Consider the following 20,465-nt stretch of genomic DNA (forward strand, 5'->3'; position numbering starts at 1 on the left):
GTTCCATGTGTAAGAAGGAACTGCAGATGCTGGTTTATTCGGAAGAGAGAAAAAAATGCTGGAGTAACTCAGCGGGTCAGACAACAGCTCTGGGGAAAAGGAATAGGTGAGGTTTCTCATCTGAAGACGGGTTCCTACCCGAAACGTCACCAATTATTTTTCTCCAGAGATGCTGCCTGACCCACTGAGTTCCTCCAGCATTTTGTGTCCATCTTCTGCGGTATTCTATGTTCTATGAATTTCCTTTCTCTTTTTGAAGGAGGAGTTGCAGCCAGGACCTCCTATCCAGTTCCCAGCTATTCTCGCCGAGGAAGTGATTGGTAACGTCGGAAGATTCCTGGCATTTTCCGATGGGCAGGTCCATGTCACCTTCTGCAACGGCGTTCGACTGAGCACAACCTGGGACTTTGGGTCCCGGCAGAGGAGAGAGCAGAAGACCATGTCCCAGGTCAGTTGGTCAGCAGTCAGCTGTCGTAGAATTCCTCAGAACAGCCTCTCAGCAAGAAAGCGAACATAGCACTGGTTTCATCCAGTGTTGTGTAGTGCTATTTGTACCTGGTCTGCAAATTCAGGCCTCTGTATTCAGGAGCAAATAATACTCAAGGTTCCGGAAAAAAAATCTTCCCCAAAGTGGATGACGAAAGGCCTAGATAGAGCGAAAGGTAGACACACAATGCTGGAGTAACTCAGCGGGACGGGCAGCATCTCTGGAGAGAAGGAATGGGCGACGTTTCGGGTTGAGGCCCTTCTTCTGTCTGATGTCAGGGGAGTGAGCGGGACAGAGATAGAATGTAGTTGGAGACAGTAAAACTGGTGGGAGAAGGGGGAGAGGATGGAGAGAGAGAGAGAGAGGGAAAGCAGAGCTATCTGAAGTTAGATGTCAATGTTCATACCGCCGGGTTGTAAGCTGCCCAAGCGAAATATGAGGTGCGGTTCCTCCAATTTGCGCTGGGCCTCACGCTGACAATGGAGGAGGCCCAGGACAGAAAGGTCAGATTGTGAATGGGAGGGGGAGTTGAAGTGCTGAGCAACCTGGTGATTAGGTTGGTTGAAGTGGACTGAGCGGAGGTGTTCAGCTAAACGATCGCCGAGCCCGTGCTTGGTCTTGCTGATGTACAGTTGACACCTGGAACAGCGGATACAGTAGATGAGGTTGGAGGAGGAGCAAGTGAACCTCTGCCTCACCTGGAAAGACTGTCGGGGTCCTTGGATGGAGTCGAGCGGGGGAGGTATAGGGGGGACAGGTGTTGCATCTTCTGCGGTTGCAGGGGAAAGTACCTGGGGAGGGGGTGGTTTGGGTGGGGACGAGTTGACAGGGAGTTTCGGAAGGAACGGTCTCTGTGGAAAGCAGAAATGGTGGAGATGGGAAGATGTGGCCAGTAGTGGGATCCCATTGGAGGTGGCGAAGGTGTTGGAGGATTATATGCTGTATGCGACGGCTGATGGGGTGGAAGGTGAGGACAAGGGTGACTGTCCTTGTCACGAACGGGGGAAGGGGGAATAAGAATGGAGCTGCGGGATATGGAGACGACCCTAGTGAGAGCTTCATCTATAATGGAAGAGAGGAACCCCCGTTCCCTAAAGAATTAAGACATCTCTGATGATCTAGTATAGAAAACCTCATCCTGGGTACAGATACGGTGTAGACGGAGGAATTGGGAGTAGGAGATCGTGTCTTTTCAGGAAGCAGGGTGGGAAGAAGTGTAGTCAGTAGGTTTGTAATAGATGTCAGTCAATAGTCTGTTTCCTGAGACGGTGAGATCCAGAAACGGTAGGGAGATGTAGGAGATGGTCCAAGTGAATTTGAGTGCAGGATGGAAATTAGTCGTGAAGTTGATGAATTCAGTGAGTTCTGCATGGGTGCAGGAGGTAGCACTAGATAGGGTGGATGTGGGAAAGTTATTTCCAGTAATGGGAGAATCTAGATCCAGAGGGCAGAGCCTGTACATAAAAAGATGTACCTTTATGATGAACGTGAGGAGGAATTTATTTATCCAGAAGGTGGTGAATTTGTGGAATTCCCAGCAAAGATGGCTGTGGAGGAAGTTAATGGGCATTTTTAAAGTGGAGATGACAGGTTCTTCATTTGTAAGGGCATTAAAGGTCATGGGGTGAAGGCAAGAGAATGGGGTTGAGAAGGAACGATAGATCAGCCACGACGAACCAGGGAGCAGTCCCGATGGGTTTCAAGATACAGCAAAAAGCTTGGTTTTATCTGCTACCCAGTCAAATCACATCACACGTGAATACAACGCAGTGGCATTGTGGTAGAGCCGCTGCCTCTCATCGCCAGAGACCCAGGTCCGATCCTGACCTCGGGTGCTGTCCTTGTGGAGTTTGCACATTCTCCCCGTGACCATGAGGGTTTCCTCCAGATGATCCGGTTTTCTCCCACATCCCGAAGATGCACAGGTTTGTAGGTTAATTGGCCCTCTGCAAATTGTCCCAATTGTGTTGAGAGTGGATGAGAAAGTAGGATAACATAGATCTAGTGTGAACGGGTGATCGATGGTCGGGTGGACTTGGTGGGCCGAAGGGCCTGTTTTCGTGCTCTATCTCTAAACTGAGCAGGTTAAATGTATTGTGCAAAGAGAGAGATGCACCCTGTGTGGGTTTTCTCTGAGATCTTCGCTTTCCTCCCACACTCCAAAGATGTACAGGTTTGTAGGTTAATTGGCTTGGTAAACGTAAAATTTATCCCTTGTGTGTCTAGGATAGTGTTAATGTGCGGGGATCGCTGGTCGGCGCGAACCTGGTGGGCCAAAGGGCCTGTTTCCACAGTATCTCAAAACTACATGAGCTCCAGTTTGTTCATTCGAACACACATTCACTCCTGCAAACAGCAGTTTCCTGCAAGCACTGGTAATGGCAGCTTGATCCCCGCACCAACGCCAGCCATCTCGAGAGACCCATATTGAAGCAGTGTCTGGGATTCTTTACTAACACTGTACAAGCTATTGTGATGCAAAATTCTTACACTATTGTACCATTACCATACCTCCCAAATGCAAAAAAACTGCATGCAATGGTAGGTCTACCATTCCAGACCACACCAGGAGTATTGCGTACAGTTTTGGTCTCCTAATCTGAGGGAAGACATTCTTGCCATAGAGGGAGTACAGAGAAGGTTCACCAGACTGATTCCTGGGATGGCAGGACTTTCATATGAAGAAAGACTCGGCTTGTACACGCTAGAATTCAGAAGATTGAGGGGGGATCTTATAGAAACTTACAAAATTCTTAAGGGGTTGGACAGCCTAGATGCAGGAAGATTATTCCCGATATTGGGGAAGTCCAGAACTAGGGGTCACAGTTTAAGGATAAAGAGGGAAGTCTTTTAGGACCGAGATGAATCATTTTTTACACAGAGAGTGGTGAATCTCTGGAATTCTCTGCCACAGAAGGTAGTTGAGGCCAGTTCATTGGCTATATTTAAGAGGGAGTTAGATGTGGCCCTTGTGGCTAAAGGGATCAGGGGGTATGGAGAGAAGGCAGGGATGGGATACTGAGTTGGATGATCAGCCACGATCATATCGAATGGCGGTGCAGGCTCGAAGGGCCGAATGGCCTACTCCTGCACCTATTTTCTATGTTTCTATGTCTATGTCTTCCAAGAAAAGGAAAATCATTATATTGGAGGATAAATTGGTTTAGCTCAGTTTTGAGATATAGCGTGCAAACAGAACCCATCGGCCCACTAAGTCTGCGCCAACCATTGATCACCCATACACTAGTTTTCTGCTATCCCAGTTTTGCATCCTACACACTGGAGGCAATTTACAGAAGCCAATTAACCTACAAACCTGCACGTCTTTGGAATATGGGAGGAAATCTGAGCACCCGGAGAAAACCCACGAGGTCACAGGGAGAACATATAAATCCCACATAGTCAGCACCCATAGTCAGGATCAAACGTGGGTCTCTGGCGCTGTGAAGCAGCAACTCTACTGCTGCACCACTATGCCACTTATCATTAGATAATAAAATATCATTGCAAATTGGCAAAGCCTTATGTTTCAATCATTCAACAGTAGGTGGCCATTGTAAAGGACAAGGCTTACAGTCTTGAGCACGTTAAAGGAACGTCCCTGACACAGGCAACCATCATTGCAAAGCGGCAAAGTGGTTGATAGAGACACAAGGAACTGCAGATGCCGGTTAACAAACAAAAGACACAATGTGCTGGAGTAACTCAGTGGTCTAGGCAGCATCTCTGAAGAACATGGAGAGGTGACGTTTCATGTCGGGACCGAAGACGTCACCTATCCATGTTCTCCAGAAGTGGCTTGATAAGTAAGATCAAGAGTCATAAGTGTTTAATTGCCATATGTAGTGGTAATGGAACGATGAAAAGTGTGAGAGGAAGCAGCAAGCAATGATCGTGCAGCAGAGCGTGCAATTCCTGCTGCTTTGGCTCGGATAACTAGGGCGGGGAGTTTTTATACCAAGTGTTCAACGTGGATGCCACTGGATTTTATTGGAAACACATGCTTGAAGGAAGACATGAACAGACTGCTTCAGGACACAAACCAGCAAAATGACAGACTTGTGGAGTTTCCGCAGGAGATTGCAAACTTAAACCTTGGCTTAGTTAGTATTCTGCTTGGATAGCTTACAAACCAATTGTATGAACATTTGAATCCTCCAATTTTAGGCAATTAACCAACAAATTTCCCCTTTCCCTCCCCCTCTTTAACCCTGTGCCCCGTCCAGATATGCAACCATTTAAGTAACTTGTTTGGGTTCTTGTTTGGGCGGCGCAGCGGGTAGAGTTGCCGCCTCGCAGCACCAGGGACCCGGGTTCGGTCCTGACAATAGGTGCTCTGTTCAGAGTTTGTACGTTCTCCCTGTGACCACATAGGTTTTCTCTAGCTGCTCTGGTTTCCTCCCACATTCCAAAAACCTGCAGGTTTGTAGGGTAGAACTAGTGTATGGGTGGTCGCTGGTCAGCGCGGCCTTGGTGGGCCGAAGGGCCTGTATCCACGCTGTATCCCTAAACTAAAGGCCTACTCTTGGTCACGTGTGTGGCCAAAAATATGAAAAATTGTGGAATACATCTAATTCTGAAAGTATTAAGGGTACATTGTTTTGTACTGTGTGTATGATTCATATTTTCTTCGAAGTTTATCAAGTGAAATTTCTATGTTATGCTGACAATGTTTGTTTGGGGTCAGAGGTCAAATATGACTGGTCACATGTGTGACATCATGGAAGCATTTATTTCATAGAAACATAGAAAATAGGTGCAGGAGTGGGCCATTCGGCCTTCGAGCCTGCTCCGCCATTCAATATGATCATGGCTGATCATCCAACTCGGTATCCTGTACCTGCCTTCTCTCCCTGATCCCTTCTGCCACAAGGGCCACATCTAACTCCCTCTTAAATATAGCCATCAGTTTTATCTTACAAACTGAATTTTAAAAAGCTAGTATGTTCATATCTTTAGCAGACATGCATTATAACTCTGTAGGTAGGAAAATAGCAATGAATAAGATTGATCTCTTACAATAATTTTTTTAATGCATGACTTTAAGTGATGCCATCCTGTCACGTGTGTGACATTCTGCTTCACTTTCCAAAGCAAGGCACAAAACTTTCCCCCCCCCCCCCCCCCCCCCCCCCCCGCCCTTTTCTTCTTTCCCCAGTCCTCTTTCAACTACATCCATTCCTCTGATTTCAGATTTTTACACCTTAGTCACAGTGGTTTGTCATTTCACCTCCAGTCTTTGTCCACCCATCTACCAATGGAACATCCCCTCACCTGCATCCACCTATCACTTGCCAGACTTTGTCCCCCATCCACCATCTCCATTCCTACTTTCTTTCCCACCCTCTCTCCCCCACAATCAGTCTGAAGAAGGGTCCCAACTCATAACGTCACTTGTCCATGTTCTGCACAGATGTTGCCTGACCTGCTGAGTTACTCCAGCTCTTTTTGTGTCCCTTGTTTGTTATCTGTTCCTTGGACTCCTAAAGGAATTTGGAATGCATCTCTTCCTGCAAGTGCAACAGAACAGTTTGGATGACGTTAGCCTTTTTTTAATTTGAAGCTGATTCATGAACCATTTTGTTCCTCAGCTGGAGAGATACAGTGCTTCCAGGAATTTGCAATTCAAGATTTTGTTGGTTCTTGATAATGCCCTGGGGATCCTGCATTTTTGGGTGATATTCATTCGAACATCAAGGTTGGATAATTGCACACGATAGCTGTTCTCCAGCCAATAATTCAAGGTGCATTTGCTCTTTTTAAGCATACTTCCTCCGTAATACATTTTCCCAATCTCCTGGTATTGATTTTGGTTTATAACTGTCACATGTACTGAGACACATTATCGGCTTGATGCCATTGAGCCGGAAAGTGCAGCAAAGATTTATAAGGATGTTGCCAGGCTTTGAGAGCTTGAGTTATGGGGAGAGATGAGGCAGGCTAGGATTTTATTTTTTGGAGCTCAAGAGACAGGGGTAATCTTATAGAGGTGTATAAAATCACAAGGGGAAAACAGTGCCCCCTGTATACAGCTGTAATTTCTACACAGTGAAACCAAAATGTATAAAAATACCCTTTAATAAAATCTGACAATGTGCACTTTAACCACATGTGATTTATTTTATTAAAAATTTATTTAAATGATGGGTCTTTGTCCCAAACATTATGGAGGGCACTGTAGATAGGATAAATGCAGAGTATCTTTTATCCAGAATGTAGAAACAAGGAACTTGATGCTGGTTTACAAAGACTAGCTTGCCACACCATTCAGTATTATCATGGATGACATGTCCAGGCCCCGTGTCTTTTGTGCCGATTCCTCATAGCCCTCATTTCCCTGATCTTTCAAAATCGTAACTATTTCCCCCTTAAATAAATCCGCCTCCGATCTCGCCTTCACCCTCTGGGGTAGAGAATGTAGACACAAGGGGCTGCATAGAACACAAAGTGCTGTAGTAAATCAACGGGTCAGGCACCATCTCTGGAGAACATGGATAGGTGACGTTTCACAGAGTGCTGGAGTAACTCAGCGGGTCAGGCAGCATCTGTGGAGAACATAGACAGGTGACGTTTTGGGTCGGGCCCCTTCTCTCGGGGAGAGATGAGGGTTTTGTGGTAGCACAGTTAAACTAAGCCTTTCTGAAGTTACACAGAGGTTCCCTCAACTTATTTCATAAACAAGATAATTATAACACCATCCTTTACTGTCATAGATGAGATCCGTTGGACAGAGCATACTGTTTAATCGGTCAAGCCCATTGAATTGAAGAACTGAAGAAGGGTTTCGACCCGAAACGTTGCCTATTTCCTTCGCTCCATAGATGCTGCTGCACCCGCTGAGTTTCTCCAGCACTTTTGTCTACCTTTGAATTGAATGTAGGCAGGAGACCTACAATCCTAAACCACTATCTACCTCACGGGTGACCATTCAGACCACCCATGCTCGGACTTTGCTGGCTTTACCTTGCACTAAACATTATTCCCTTATGTATCTGTATACTGAATGGCTTGATTACAATCATGTATTTTCTTTCTGCTGACTAGTTAGCAAGCAACAAAAACTTTTCACTGTACCTCGTTACACCTGACAATAAACTAAATGGTTGATAATGCCCTGGGGACAGTCCCCGATTAATTCCCTCTCCTCCTCTCTCAGCAGGGCAATCCCATGACCTCACCCACGGGTCTCGGCGAAACACAAGCTGGTTGGTACCGATTATTGTTTCCAGATAGATCCTCCCAATCGGTTCAACTGCATTCTGCTGGAAACTATGAGAGGTAAGAGCGGGTACCTGTATTGTGTGTGTTTGCCTTCATTGCCACTTCCCCCACCGTATGGACAAACACATATAGTGGGAGTTGGTCACCTCAACCTTGGAGACACAGGGACTATGGGGGTGCTGGTGTACAGAAAGGTTTTGTCAAATACATGCGCTCAATTACTTGTCTGCCAAGGCCTGCTAAATCTCTCCATTGCTAATCATTTTAACTCCCTTCCCGTTCCCACACTACCCTTTCAATCCTGGGCCTTCTCCATTACCAGAATGAGGCCACATGCAAACTGGAGGGACGGCACCTTAAATTCCACTTGGGCAGCTTGCAACCCAGCAGTATGAACATTGAATTCTCCAATTTTACGTAACTACAAACCACTTCCCCTTCCTTCTTCCCCCAGAATGACAGCTGGACTCACCCCTATTACTCCCTTCCCCCAACCCTTCCAACTACATGACTTCCTCTAGCTTCTTAGTTCGCAACTCTTCAATCACTTTGTCTCACGCCGACTGTCTTTTCATCACTGGCCTTTGTCCATTCCATTTGTGCCCTTCCATATCTCATTACTCTCTCACCAGACTGTGTCTGAAGAAGGTTGAGTTGCAGGTCGATCCGGTGGTCAAAAAGGCTTTTTGCACATTGGCCTTCACCAACCAGATTATTGAGTATAGAAATTGGGAGGTCATGTTGCAGTTGTATAAGACGTCGGTGAGGCCACATTTAGAATATTGTGTTCAGTTCTGGGCACCGTGTTATGGGAAAGATATTGTCAAACTGGAAAGGGTACAAAGAGAAAATTTACGAGGATGTTGCCAGGACTAGAGGGTCTGAGCTATAGGCAGAGGTTGAGTTGGCTGGGACTCTATTCCTTGGAGCGCAGGAGGATGAGGGGTGATCTTATTAGGTGTATAAGATCATGAGAGGAATAGATTGAGTAGACGCATAGAGTCTCTTGCCCAGGGTACGTGAATCGAGGACCAGAAGACATAAGATTAAGGTGAGGGGGAAAAGATGTTATAAGAATCTGAGGGGTAACTTTTTTAAACAAAGGATGGTGGGTGTATGGAGCAAGCTGTCAGAGGAGGTAGTTGAGGCAGGGACTATCCCAACATTTAAAATGCAATTAGACAGGTACATGGATAGGACAGGTTTGGAGGAATATGGACCAAATGCAGGCAGGTGGGACCAGTTTAGCTGGGACATGTTGGCCGGTGTGGGCTAGTTAAAGGCCGAAGGGCCTGTTTCCACGCTGTATCACTCTCTATGACTCAAGTGTCTCGATCCGAAACGTCAGTCATTCCTTCTCTCCAGAGATGCTGCCTGATCTGCTGAGTTACTCCAGCATTTTGTGTCTATCTTTGGTGTAAACCAGCATCTGCAGTTCTTTCCAACACACTTTGTCTATCCATCTGCTTATCAACTCACATCTTATTTATTGATTTCTTGGAGGCATGTGGTGCTACTGTATAGTATCGCGAAAATTAAAAGTTTCAGGTATGGGTGAAAGACGATCTAGAACATAAATAATCATCTCCTTGTGGCGATTGAACAAATTCCTTCCTGCTCTCCCTCCTCACGCATTTCATTTCTTCACCATTTTCTTTTTCTGCCTTTTACTCTCACACACTAGTCTATCCTTCACTCTTTACGACCTATTTTTCTTTTTTCTCTTCTTACTTTTTTCTTTATAAAAATTAAAAAAAAGGAAGTTGTACAGAGAATGTAATATGTTAATATAATGTTGGGATCCTGTAAAATGGTACCACTGTATTGTACTTCTAATAAATATATATTTGTTTTTTTTATATCAACTCCCCCCTCGCCTGTGTTCAACTATTAAGTGCCAAGCTTTGTCCTATCTCCACCTCGCCACAGGATAGTGCTAGTGTACAGGGATCGCTGGTCAGCGTGGACTCGGTGGGCCGAAGGGCCTGTTTCCACTGTATCTCTAAACTAAACAAAGATACAGTCCTGACCCAAAACATCACCTCTCCATGTTCTCCGGAGATGCTGCCTGACCCACTGAGTTACTTCTGACACCTCGAGCTTGCTCTGACATGCATGGATGATCTGCTTGAAACCTCTTGCATTCTCCCTTGAAGTCCTTTCACCCCCTCCCTCCCCAACCTGCGTTTCAACAATCTAATATTCTGTAACATTCAAAGATTCTGCTTTCTTCCGAGGGAGCGTTTAGCCTCATCTCTGCTTTAAATGGGTGATGTGCGGGTCTGAAGATTGAGGCTGAGGTCTTATTGGCACCACTGTGCACGATTCCCTTTCCCCCTCGGGTGCACTGGGGCTGCAACGGGGAGCAGCAACTAGGTGCAGCAGCAATCTGCCGATGTCTCTTCAACAATGCAACCCCTTCCTAATCTCTGCAGCCTAAAATGACACGGGCAGCCCTGTACATGGGATCTCCAGCATCTTCAAGTCGCACACAGACCAAACTTGGACAAATAATACTCTTTCATTCTTTTGGGAACTAAATCCCGGAACTCGAGGTCTACAGCCTTTACGGAGAGCTTTCACCAGAAAGGTGTGCAGCAGTTTAAGGTGGCTCATCCCCATCCTCTCAAGCAAGCAAGTTTATTTATATAGAAACATAGAAATTAGGTGCAGGAGGAGGCCATTCGGACCTTCAAGCCAAAGATAGCACATTTCAGCAACAAGGCAATTCAAATTGCTTTACACAAAGCATTAAAAAGCAATTAAAAACAGTCATTACAAAGAATAGAAAATAAAAACAAGCTAAAATAGAATAAGATGTATAAAATACAAGAATAAAAATTCCAGTGCAGTTAGAAATGAATAATTATTTAATTTAATTCAAATTAAAAGTAATTAAAGGAGTGGGCAACATGGACAGGAGAGGTTGCGCGACATATGGATCAAATGAGGGCAATGAAGGGCCAGCTTGGAGGTGCATCTTGGTCGGCAAGGATGAGTTGGGCCTCTTTCCATGCTCTTTGTTTAGTTTAGTTTAGCGATACAGAGTGAAAACAGGCCCTTCGGCCTGCTGAGTCCACGCTGACCAGCGATCCCTGTACACTAGCACTGTCCTATACACTACGGACAATTTACAATTTTACTGAAGCCAATTAACCTGCAGACCTGTACATCTTTGGTGCGTGGGAGGAAAGCGGAGCATCCGGAGAAAACCCACGTGGGCACTTGCAGAATGTACAAAGTCCGTTATGACAGCTCCCATAATCGTGATCGAACCTGGGTGTCTGGTGCTGGCAGCAACTCTACCATTGGGCCACCATATCACCCCTTTGATTCTGTGACATTATACCTTACCTCTTGGTTCCCACTGTATCCAAATATCTGTGAATATCTAAGGCTGACATATTGGGAATGGTTGCTTGTAACAAACCTGGGTGGCTCAACTGACTCGGGCCCTCTCCAGAGGTCTCCCATCTCTCTGGAACTGCAGCTGGGTCCCATGGAGTTAACACCAAAAAGGCAAGGAGGAGGAAAACTGTTTGGACCAGGTTGTAAGTGGGTGAATCGGTGGTATTGTGCTTGTGGATAATTGTTTTCTCCCTGCCTGGTGTAGATACGTTACTGCAGCAACGGACTGGTGCCGACGCGTGTGTGAAAAAACACAGGAGAGAAAATCCAAGGACCTGCCCAGTCAACAGGCCAGTGGACAGGAGGAGAACTGGTGAGGAATTTGCTGTGACTATTCGGGTGACTGTAACACACCTAAAAAAATGTCACAATGCTTTATTCGATAAGCACCTTCTCCCGAGTTATAGAACGGAACAGCATCAATGCTCTGACCTATGAAAAGCTCTGCCCAAAACTGAAAGAAATCGCAGAGTTGTGGATGTTACCCAGTCCATCACACAGGCCAGACTCCCCACCATCGACTCCATCTACACTCACGATGCCTCGGGAAAGCAGCCAACATTGTTCCAGTCCCGGTCATTCGTTCTTCTCCCTGCTCCCGTCCGGCAGAAGGTACAGAAGCTTGAAAGCGTGCACCACCACTCGGGAACGCTTCTTCCCCTCTGTCAGGCTTCTGAATGGTTCTTCCATAAGCTAGGGTATTGTCCGATTCACCTCAACCCCATTGTGGATATTGGACTTTGTCTCTGGAACTTCTTCTTCTTCTTTCATGTGGCGTGCACAGCCTAAAGTTGTTGGACAACTTGTTCTATTTGATCTTCCGTTTGTGCACGTCGAGTTGATTGCATTAGTCGAAACAGGGCGGATCACGTAAAGGTTGCAATCTTCCACCCCGTCTCTGGAACTGATGCGCTACAATGCTGAGAACTATATTCTGCACTCTTCCCCTTTGCTCTACCTACTGTACTTGAGTTTGTCTAGGTTGTATCTATGTATGGTATTATCTGATCTGTTTGCAACACAAAGCTTTTCACTATACCTCAATACACGGCTAGAATAAAACCTAACCTAACAACTGAACCTAAGAAGTGCGACTCATCACATTGGTTCAAGTTGGATGTCCTTTTAATTTCCCCACCTCTGCCTCCTGAAATGCTAATGGGTTTCCCTGTTCAGATAATAATAATAATAATAATATATTTTATTGTCATTGCACATAAGTGCAACAAGATTTGGGTATGCAGCTTCCATCCGACATCATAACTTAAGTAACTACTAAAATTTTGGTTTAGATACCCCGAGAACATGGTTTGTACAAAGAACATTTCAACAGTAAAATTGTCAAAACAGACTAAAGTGCAGATGTGTCTGTGCGACGTGACCATCCGAGGGAGACAGTTCTTGGGGGTGGGGGGCACTCAGCAGGGCCGAATAAGGAGAGCGTTAGACAATAGGTGCAGGAGTAGGCCATTCGGCCCTTCGAGCAATGTGATCATGGCTGATCATCCCCAATCAGCACCCTGTTCCTGCCTTCTCCCTATATCCCCTGTGCTCTCTTTAAGCGCCCTATCAAGCTCTCTCTTGAAAGTATCTAGAGAACCGGCCTCCACCGCCCTCTGAGGCAGAGAATTCCACAGACTCACACTCTCTGTGTGAAAAAGTGTTTCCACATCTCCGCTGAATGCTGACAAGAAAAATGTAGATTCTGGGAATTTAAAATGAAGGCAGGCATTAGTGGAATCACTCAGCAGGTCAGACAGCACCTGGTGACAAGAGAAACAGCAGGCATCTTAATATTCTGGTGAAAGATCATGGACCTGAAACATTACCTCTGTTTCCCTGTCTGCAGAAGTTGCCTGACCTGCTGAATGTTTCCAGCGAGTTCAGTTTTATTTCAGTGAACCCTGACTCGTAATCGAGTGGGATAAATCGATCTCCCCATGTTAATCTACATGCCACGCAGTCAAAGACTTTCCTTGTATCTCACGAGCTTCTGTATTTTCCAGGTCTGTTATCTCAGAACTTCAGAAGATCCAGAGGTTTAACTGTATCCTTTTTATATATTCGTTCCAAATAGCCTGTCGGAGAAGTCCGGCTTTGAGGCTGTACATTTATTTGACTCGCAGAGGGATCTTTCTCTCCTGAGCAAAACACACAGTGCTGGAGGAACTCAGCAGGCCTCGACTCACCACATCATCCATTCCTTCTCAAAAGAGTTGCTGCCTGTCCCGCTGAGTTACTCCAACATTTTGTGTCTATCTTCAGTGTAAACCAGCATCTGCAGTTCCTTCCTCCACATTTCGTCAGTGGGTCGGGCAACATTTCGGGTCGGAACTCTTCTTCAGACTGATGGAGTAGGAGGAGGGGGGGGAGACACAAAACTGGGAAAGAGAGGTGGGTGGAGGGTCTCATTTACTCAGTCACCTGCCTCAATTACTTCTTCTGGTCTTGTCTGTGGTCTCTGGGTTTTCCTTAACGCACGTGCCTGCAGTTCTGCTGGAGAACTCCAAGTATCTAAAGCCTGAGCCCCCATCGCCCACCGTTCCTGCCCTTCAGCCGCCCACGGAGACCTCCCTCCCACCCCCAGGAGATGACGGCTGGAGCGTGGAGTTGGCACTGCAAAGGACTGGCAGGGCCATCCAAGATATCGAGCTGCTGCTCGAGGCAAACCAAAAAGCGGGGACGGGAAAATTAAATGAGGGAGGCGAAGGGTCGGGCACGCTGAGGGAAACACAGGAGTGCAGTGGATGAACAGGTCAGTGGTGCAGCAAACAGTCCCCGTGATGGATATGACGAAGGCCAGGTCCATGATCTAACATGGGGGGGAGAAAAAAGACACATCATGCTGGAGTAACAAGGCGGACCAGGCAGCATCTCTGGAGAACATGGATAGGTGACTTACAGTATCCCGCCGGGGCCCTTTTTCAGAACCAAAACGTCGCCTATCCACGTTCTCCAGAGATGCCGCCTGACCCGCTGAGTTACCTCAACACTTTGAGTCTTTCTTTCAGTATACCAGCAAAACTTACAAAAGGTAACACAGAGAGGTGTCTCACAGTGCCAGAGACAGGTTTGATGATGACCTCGGGAGCTGTCTGTGTGAAGTCTATATGTTTTCCCTGTGACCGCATGAGTTTCCTCCATGTGCTGCAGTTTCCTCCCACACTGCGGGTGTGTAAAGGGTATTCTTCTGTAAATTGCCCCTTGTGGGTAGGGTGTGCCTGCGAAGTGGGATAACAGAACTAGTGTGATCGGTGGGCGAAAGGCACTGTTTCCGCGCTGTATCTCCCAGCTATAAGCATCTGCAGTTCCTTGTGTCTCCATCTACCGTAGGGCAGTCACGGTGGCGCAGCGGTAGAGTTGCTGCCTTATGAGAATGCAGCGCCAAAGACCCGGGTTCGATCCCGACTACGGGTGCTGTCTGTACGGTGTTTGTTCATTCTCCCCGTGACATGCGTGGGTTTTCTCCAATATCTTCAGTTTCCTCCCACACTCCAAAGACATACAGGTTTGTAGGTTAATTGCCGATGTAAATGTAAAAAATTGTCCCTAGTGGGTGTAGGATAGCGTTCATGTGTGGGGATCGCTGGTCGGCACGGACCCGGTGGGCCGAAGGGCCTGTTTCTGCGCTGTATCTCTAAACTCTTAAAAACTCTAAACTTCTTTGATTGCCAGGAACGTCACTGTATTCAAGACCTGTCTTAAACTTCAGTGCAATGGACTTGCTCAGATCTGCCCCCGTGCACTTTGCAAGGCTCCTGCGGTATTTAAAAGATGCAAAATCACCACAGAGAACATGGGTCCAAGGTGGTGGAGACGCGAGAGATGCTGGAGAATGGACGAACCAATAATCTGCTGGAGGAACTCAGCGGGTCAAGAAACTATCAGTGGGTCAGGAGGAGGTGGGAAGGAATCATTGACGTGTTGGGTGAGGAGTGAGAGTGGAGGGGGAAGGTAGCCAGTATAAAGAGGAGGAGGCGTGAGGTGGTAGGAGGAGAGGTGAGGAACAATGGGCAGATAACTCAGATCTATGTTTTCCAGAGATGTTGCCTAACCCGGCACTTTGTCTTTCCTTGGTAAGCCAGCGTCTGTTGTTCCTTGCATTGGTGACTCAGGTAACTGCAGGTAGCACAACCCAGAGCTACAGTCCCGTTTAAAAACAAATTTTTATTCTACAAATACTTTTATTCAAAAAATAAAATAAACATTCAGAGTATTAACATGATCTGGGTACTGACTCAAACCAGCGCCTGACCGCCCTTCTCCAGACTCAGAATCCTAGCAGAGACCCAATGATTCCTCTCTCCCCAGAAGAAGGTCACCAACCTCCTCTGGATCAAGGTGACATAAAGAGGGCGGGACCAGAGTGGCCAGCTGGTACCACAACATAGAGGCCACCAGCTGGATTATGACCAATGCTCTCTCCCGGGAAGAGAGAACGCCAAGGAGGCCTGACCAACGCCCTAGCTGGGCAACAACTTTCACCTCTAGCTCCTGCCACTTCGCCGGCCAAGCCCCCTCAATGGGACTCAGGTAGACCCCCAGGTAGAGGAGGTGCGTGGTGCTCCACGCATAAGATGTCATCTCCTCTGGCAGGGAGTGCACACCCATTGACCCACCAAGAGACCAGAACACTTCCCCCAGTTGATCCGGGCGGAGGATGCAGCTGAGAAAACCTGCTGGCACACACGCATCCTCCGCAGGTCAACAGGGTCGGTGAACATCAGAAGGGCATCATCGGCATAGGTCGAAAGATCCACCTCCACCCCCGGCCCCAGTCAAGCCAGGCCTGCCAACTGCCCACGGCGAAGGCACAGTGATGGCTACGTAGATGGAATACAGCTGGCCTGGGACATCCCTGATGTACCGCCCTCCCTAAGTGAATGGGGGACCAACAAAAAGCCGTTGACCTTAACAAGGCATTCCACAGCAGCATACAAAAGCCGGACTCGGGCCACGAAGTGCGGTCCAAATCCGAACGCCTGCAGAGTTTCAAGAAGGTAATCGTGATCCACCCTGTCAAACGCCGTCTCTTGGTCAAGGGAGAGAAAGGTGACTGACTGTCCAGCCCCCTTGGACAGATGGATCAGGTCCCGGACCAGATGAATATTGTCCTGGATGGACTGGCCCGGGACTGTAGGACTGGTCCGGGTGGATCACTTGGGACAGCACGGGACCCAGGCGATTCACCAATGCCCGTGCAAAGACTTTGTATTCTGTGCTGAGGAGAGAGACCGGGCGGCAGTTCTTCAAAAGGTGGAGTAGCAACGACTGCCCTGTGCCCCGAGAAGGGCATCTCCCCGGTCGCCAGGCTCTCCCCCCAGGACCTTCATATAGTCACCCCCTAGGACATCCCAGAATGCTCTAAGAAACTCCACCGTCAGCCCACCCAGTCCTGGAGACTTGCCTCCTCTGAGTTGGTGCAGGGTAGCAGTCAGCTCCTCCAGTTAAGGGATCATCGAGGTGCTTAGCCACCTCTTTGCACACTACGGGTAAGCCCTCTCACAGGACCCCCTGTGCAACCCCACTAGATGTACCTGCGGAGAACAGAGTCCTGTAGAAAGACTGAACCGAGGCACCAATGCTCTCTGGATCTGTGACAGACGAGCCACCATCCACAAGCAACTCAATGAGCTGCCTGCGGACTCCTCGCCACTTCTCCAGATCGTGCAACATCTGGACTCGCGACCTCACATACGCGCCCCGGGACCTCCAAAGCTGCAAGTCCCTCAGTGCTCCCTTCTTCTTGTACTCCCGCCGCTCACATGAGTCCCCGCCAGTCCGACCCAGGCGAGACTCCGAGTCGAGCAACTCTCTCTCAAGCCGTCCAACCTTGGAGCCTTGCCCCTTGGTCGATCCACTCGCATAGTCCTGGCAAAACAGATGGACATAGACCTTCCCCACGTCCCACCACTGCCTTAGGGAAAGGAAATGCCCCTGCCCCTCTCTCCAATTTACCCAGAACTTCCTGAATCGGCGATCCTCCAGCAGCCGGTTATTAAAATGCCAGTACGCGGACCTTGCCCGTGTTTGCGCTGGGATAAAGCCCAGCGCACCAGGCAGTGGTCCGAGCACGGCACCGGCCGCATGGAGGCCGCCGAAGCACAGGAGACATAGGCCTTGGAAATGTACAAGTGGTCAATACGGGAACCACCACCCTCAAACCTGTACGAGAAGGCACTAGAGTCAGGATGGAAATTCCGCCACGCGTCCACCAGCTCCCTTAATGCCTTCACTGATACTGAGTCACGCTGAATGCCAGAGGGATCTCTCCACTCAAGGGTACAATTAAAATCTCCCCTAAGGAAAACACACTCTCCACGGTTGATGGTATTCAACAAAGTGGTCACCTCCCGGGTTAGGCGCGTCTGCATTGCGCCGGTCTTGGGGGCATACACATTGATAAAGTGTAACAGCACACCATCCAGGCGCACGGCCAGATACAGCAACCAGCCTGGTACAATTTCCTGCACCTTGAGGATCTCCGGCTGGAAAGATGGGGCCCAACATGAAATCCACTCCATTCGAATTGGAGTTAAGATGGCTCATGTAGATACCCCCTTTCCAACTCCAGGAGCCAGGTGTGTTCATCACTAGCCACAGTGTGTGTTTCCTGCAAGAAGCTCACTGCGTACCTCACGTCCCTGAGCTCCGAGAGGTGGTGAAACCTACGGAGAGACCCACTGCCCCCATTGATATTCAGGCTGGCTATGGTGAGCTTCATTGTGAAGATCTTTTACCAGCACCCCGTGAAGGAGTGGAGCCACCCCTAACCTTCAGGCCTCTCTTTAGGCCTTTAAAAAAGCACTTGGAGCTGGCGCCGCTCATTTTACGTGAGACCCGCCTCCTTTCCTTTCTTCTGAAGGATGGCATAAATGGACTGCATGGGTCCCGCCAGGTCCGCCCAGCGGTCGACAGCCAACTCCGCCTTATTCCTACTCCCTCTGGAGTCCTTCAAGAACTTCTCCGCACCTTTGGTACCCACCCCAGCACCGTCACCAAAAGAGTCCCCAACCTCCACCACCAGGGGAATCACCTCACTGTGGCACTCAGGGTCCGATGCTCTTGGTGTCTCCCCTACTCCCTCAGCCAGTGGGGGAGCTCACCCCTCTGGGGTGCCTCAACAGGGAGCACAGGCTGGCGACCCACCCCCACCAAAGTCTTCCCCTTCAGGCTGCCCCGGTCATCCTCTAAGCCAGGGGGACTCGCTCTCTGGGGGAACAGCTCCCACGGGTAGTGCATCACCACCCTCAGGTGGTCCCTGTCCTCCAGCTCAGAGGAAGCGTGTCCCGGGTACACCACCTCGAAAGGGAGTGAAGGTCCCCCTACAGATTGCCCCTGGATTTCAGGGCTGCAGTCCGTATCGGAGGACCCATGCCTCCTCCTCTTCCAGCCACTGGCGTGCGGTGGTACAGTGAGATCCATTGCGGAAGCCTCTGCCTCCGCACAACTGCCTACCTGCTCACCCTCTCCAGCCTCCCGTTGGTCCTTAGGCTTCCCTAGGCTATGCTCAGAGGAGAGCACGAGTTTATCTACTGCCAGAGGTCTCGCTCGGAGGTGCTTCTTCTTTTTCTTAGCTTTCCTCCCACTGACGCTCCCATCCCTCATCCTCGTCTGCTCCACGCACTTTAGCGACATCCACCGCCACAGGTACGGACATGGGGGGGTGAGGAGGGGTGGGGGTAAGGGAGCATTGCCTTTCCGGGCCACTGTGATAGAACTGGCAGCCCCAGATGGGCCAGCAGTGCTTTCCCGGGCCACCGTGGTAGAATTGGCAGCCCGGGTTCTGGGACAATTCCTGCGAAAATGTCCCACTTCGCATGAATGACAACGCAATTGGCCCGAGTTCCAGAACACGCTATAGGTGGATCCATCCAATTCCACATTGAACCTCCCCTCCGTGTCCGTCCCCTGTGCCATCTGTATATACACGCAGCGCTTAAAAGTATATATATATAGAAACATAGAAAATAGGTGCAGGAGTAGGCCGTTCGGCCCTTCGAGTCTGCACCGCCATTCAATATGATCATGGCTGATCATCCAACTCAGTATCCCGTACCTGCCTTCTCTCCATACCTTCTGATCCCCTTTAGCCACAAGGGCCACATCTAACTCCCTCTTAAATATAGCCAATGCTGGCCTCAACTACCTTCTGTGGCAGAGAATTCCAGAGATTCACCACTCTGTGTGAAAAATGTTTTCCTCATCTCGATCCTAAAAGATTTCTCCCTTATCCTTGTGACCCCTTGTTCTGGACTTCCCCAACATCGGGATCAATCTTCCTGCATCTAGCCTGTCGAACCCCTTAAAAATTTTGTACGTTTCCAAAAGATCCCCCCTCAATCTTCTAAATTTTAGCGAGCACAAGCCGAGTCTATCCAGTCTTTCTTCATATGAAAGTCCTGACATCCCAGGAATCAGTCTGGTGAACCTTCTTTGTACTGCCTCTATGGCAAGAATGTCTTTCCTCAGATTAGGAGACCAAAACTGTATGCAATACTACAGGTGTGGTCTCACCAAGACCCTGTACAACTGCAGTAGAACCTCCCTTCTCCTATACTCAAATCCTTTTGCTATGAATGCTAACATACCATTCACTTTCTTCACTGCCTGCTGCACTTGCATGCCTACTTTATACGACAGGTGTACCATGACACCCAGGTCTCGTTGCATTTCCCCTTTCCTAATCGACCACCATTCAGATAATAGTCTACTTTCCTGTTTTTGCCACCAATGTGGATAACCTCACATTTATCCACATTATACTGCATCTGCCATGCATTTGCCCACTCACCCAGCCTATCCAAGTCACCTTGCAGCCTTCTAGCATCCTCCTCACAGCTAACACTGCCCCCCAGCTTCGTGTCATCCGCAAATTTGGAGATGTTGCATTCAATTCCCTCGTCCAAATCATTAATATATATCGTAAATAGCTGAGGTCACAGCACTGAGCCTTGCAGTACCCCACTAGTCATTGCCTGCCATTGTGAAAAGGACCCGTTTACTCCTACTCTTTGCTTCCTGTCTGCCAGCCAGTTCTCTATCCACATCAATACTGTACCCCCAATACCGTGTGCTTTAAGTTTGTATACTAATCTCTTATGTGGGACATTGTCAAAAGCCTTCTGAAAGTCCAGATATAACACATCCACTGGTTCTCCCTTATCCACTCTACTTGTTACATCCTCGAAAAATTCTATAATATTCGTCAGACATGATTTACCTTTCATAAATCCATGCTGACTTTGTCCAATGATTTCACCACTTTCCAAATGTGCTCCTATCCCATCTTTAATAACTTATTCTAGCAGTTTCCCCACTACCGACGTTAGACTAACTGGTCTGTAAT

The 20,465-nt window shown here is 48.2% G+C and overlaps 1 protein-coding gene across 6 annotated transcripts in view; it reads left to right on the forward strand.

Annotated features, from left to right (window-relative positions):
• Positions 1-15,332, forward strand: part of c3h5orf34 (chromosome 3 C5orf34 homolog) — a 40,529-nt gene extending 25,197 nt beyond the window's left edge. For 4 of the 6 annotated variants that reach the window (XM_055632075.1, XM_055632080.1, XM_055632077.1 and 1 more), the window contains 6 exons: positions 260-448; positions 7,644-7,765; positions 11,322-11,429; positions 13,123-13,163; positions 13,608-13,871; positions 14,792-15,332. In XM_055632075.1, the coding sequence (XP_055488050.1) occupies positions 260-448; positions 7,644-7,765; positions 11,322-11,429; positions 13,123-13,163; positions 13,608-13,867 (720 nt within the window). In that variant the 3' untranslated portion in view covers positions 13,868-13,871; positions 14,792-15,332. The remainder of the gene's footprint in view (positions 1-259; positions 449-7,643; positions 7,766-11,321; positions 11,430-13,122; positions 13,164-13,607; positions 13,872-14,791) is intronic. The other 2 variants (XM_055632078.1, XM_055632079.1) reach the window with 2 other exon arrangements.
• Positions 15,333-20,465: the final 5,133 nt, after the last annotated feature.

The sequence above is a fragment of the Leucoraja erinacea genome, chromosome 3 (genome assembly GCF_028641065.1).
Source record: "Leucoraja erinacea ecotype New England chromosome 3, Leri_hhj_1, whole genome shotgun sequence".
NCBI classification, from domain to species: Eukaryota; Metazoa; Chordata; class Chondrichthyes; order Rajiformes; family Rajidae; genus Leucoraja; species Leucoraja erinaceus.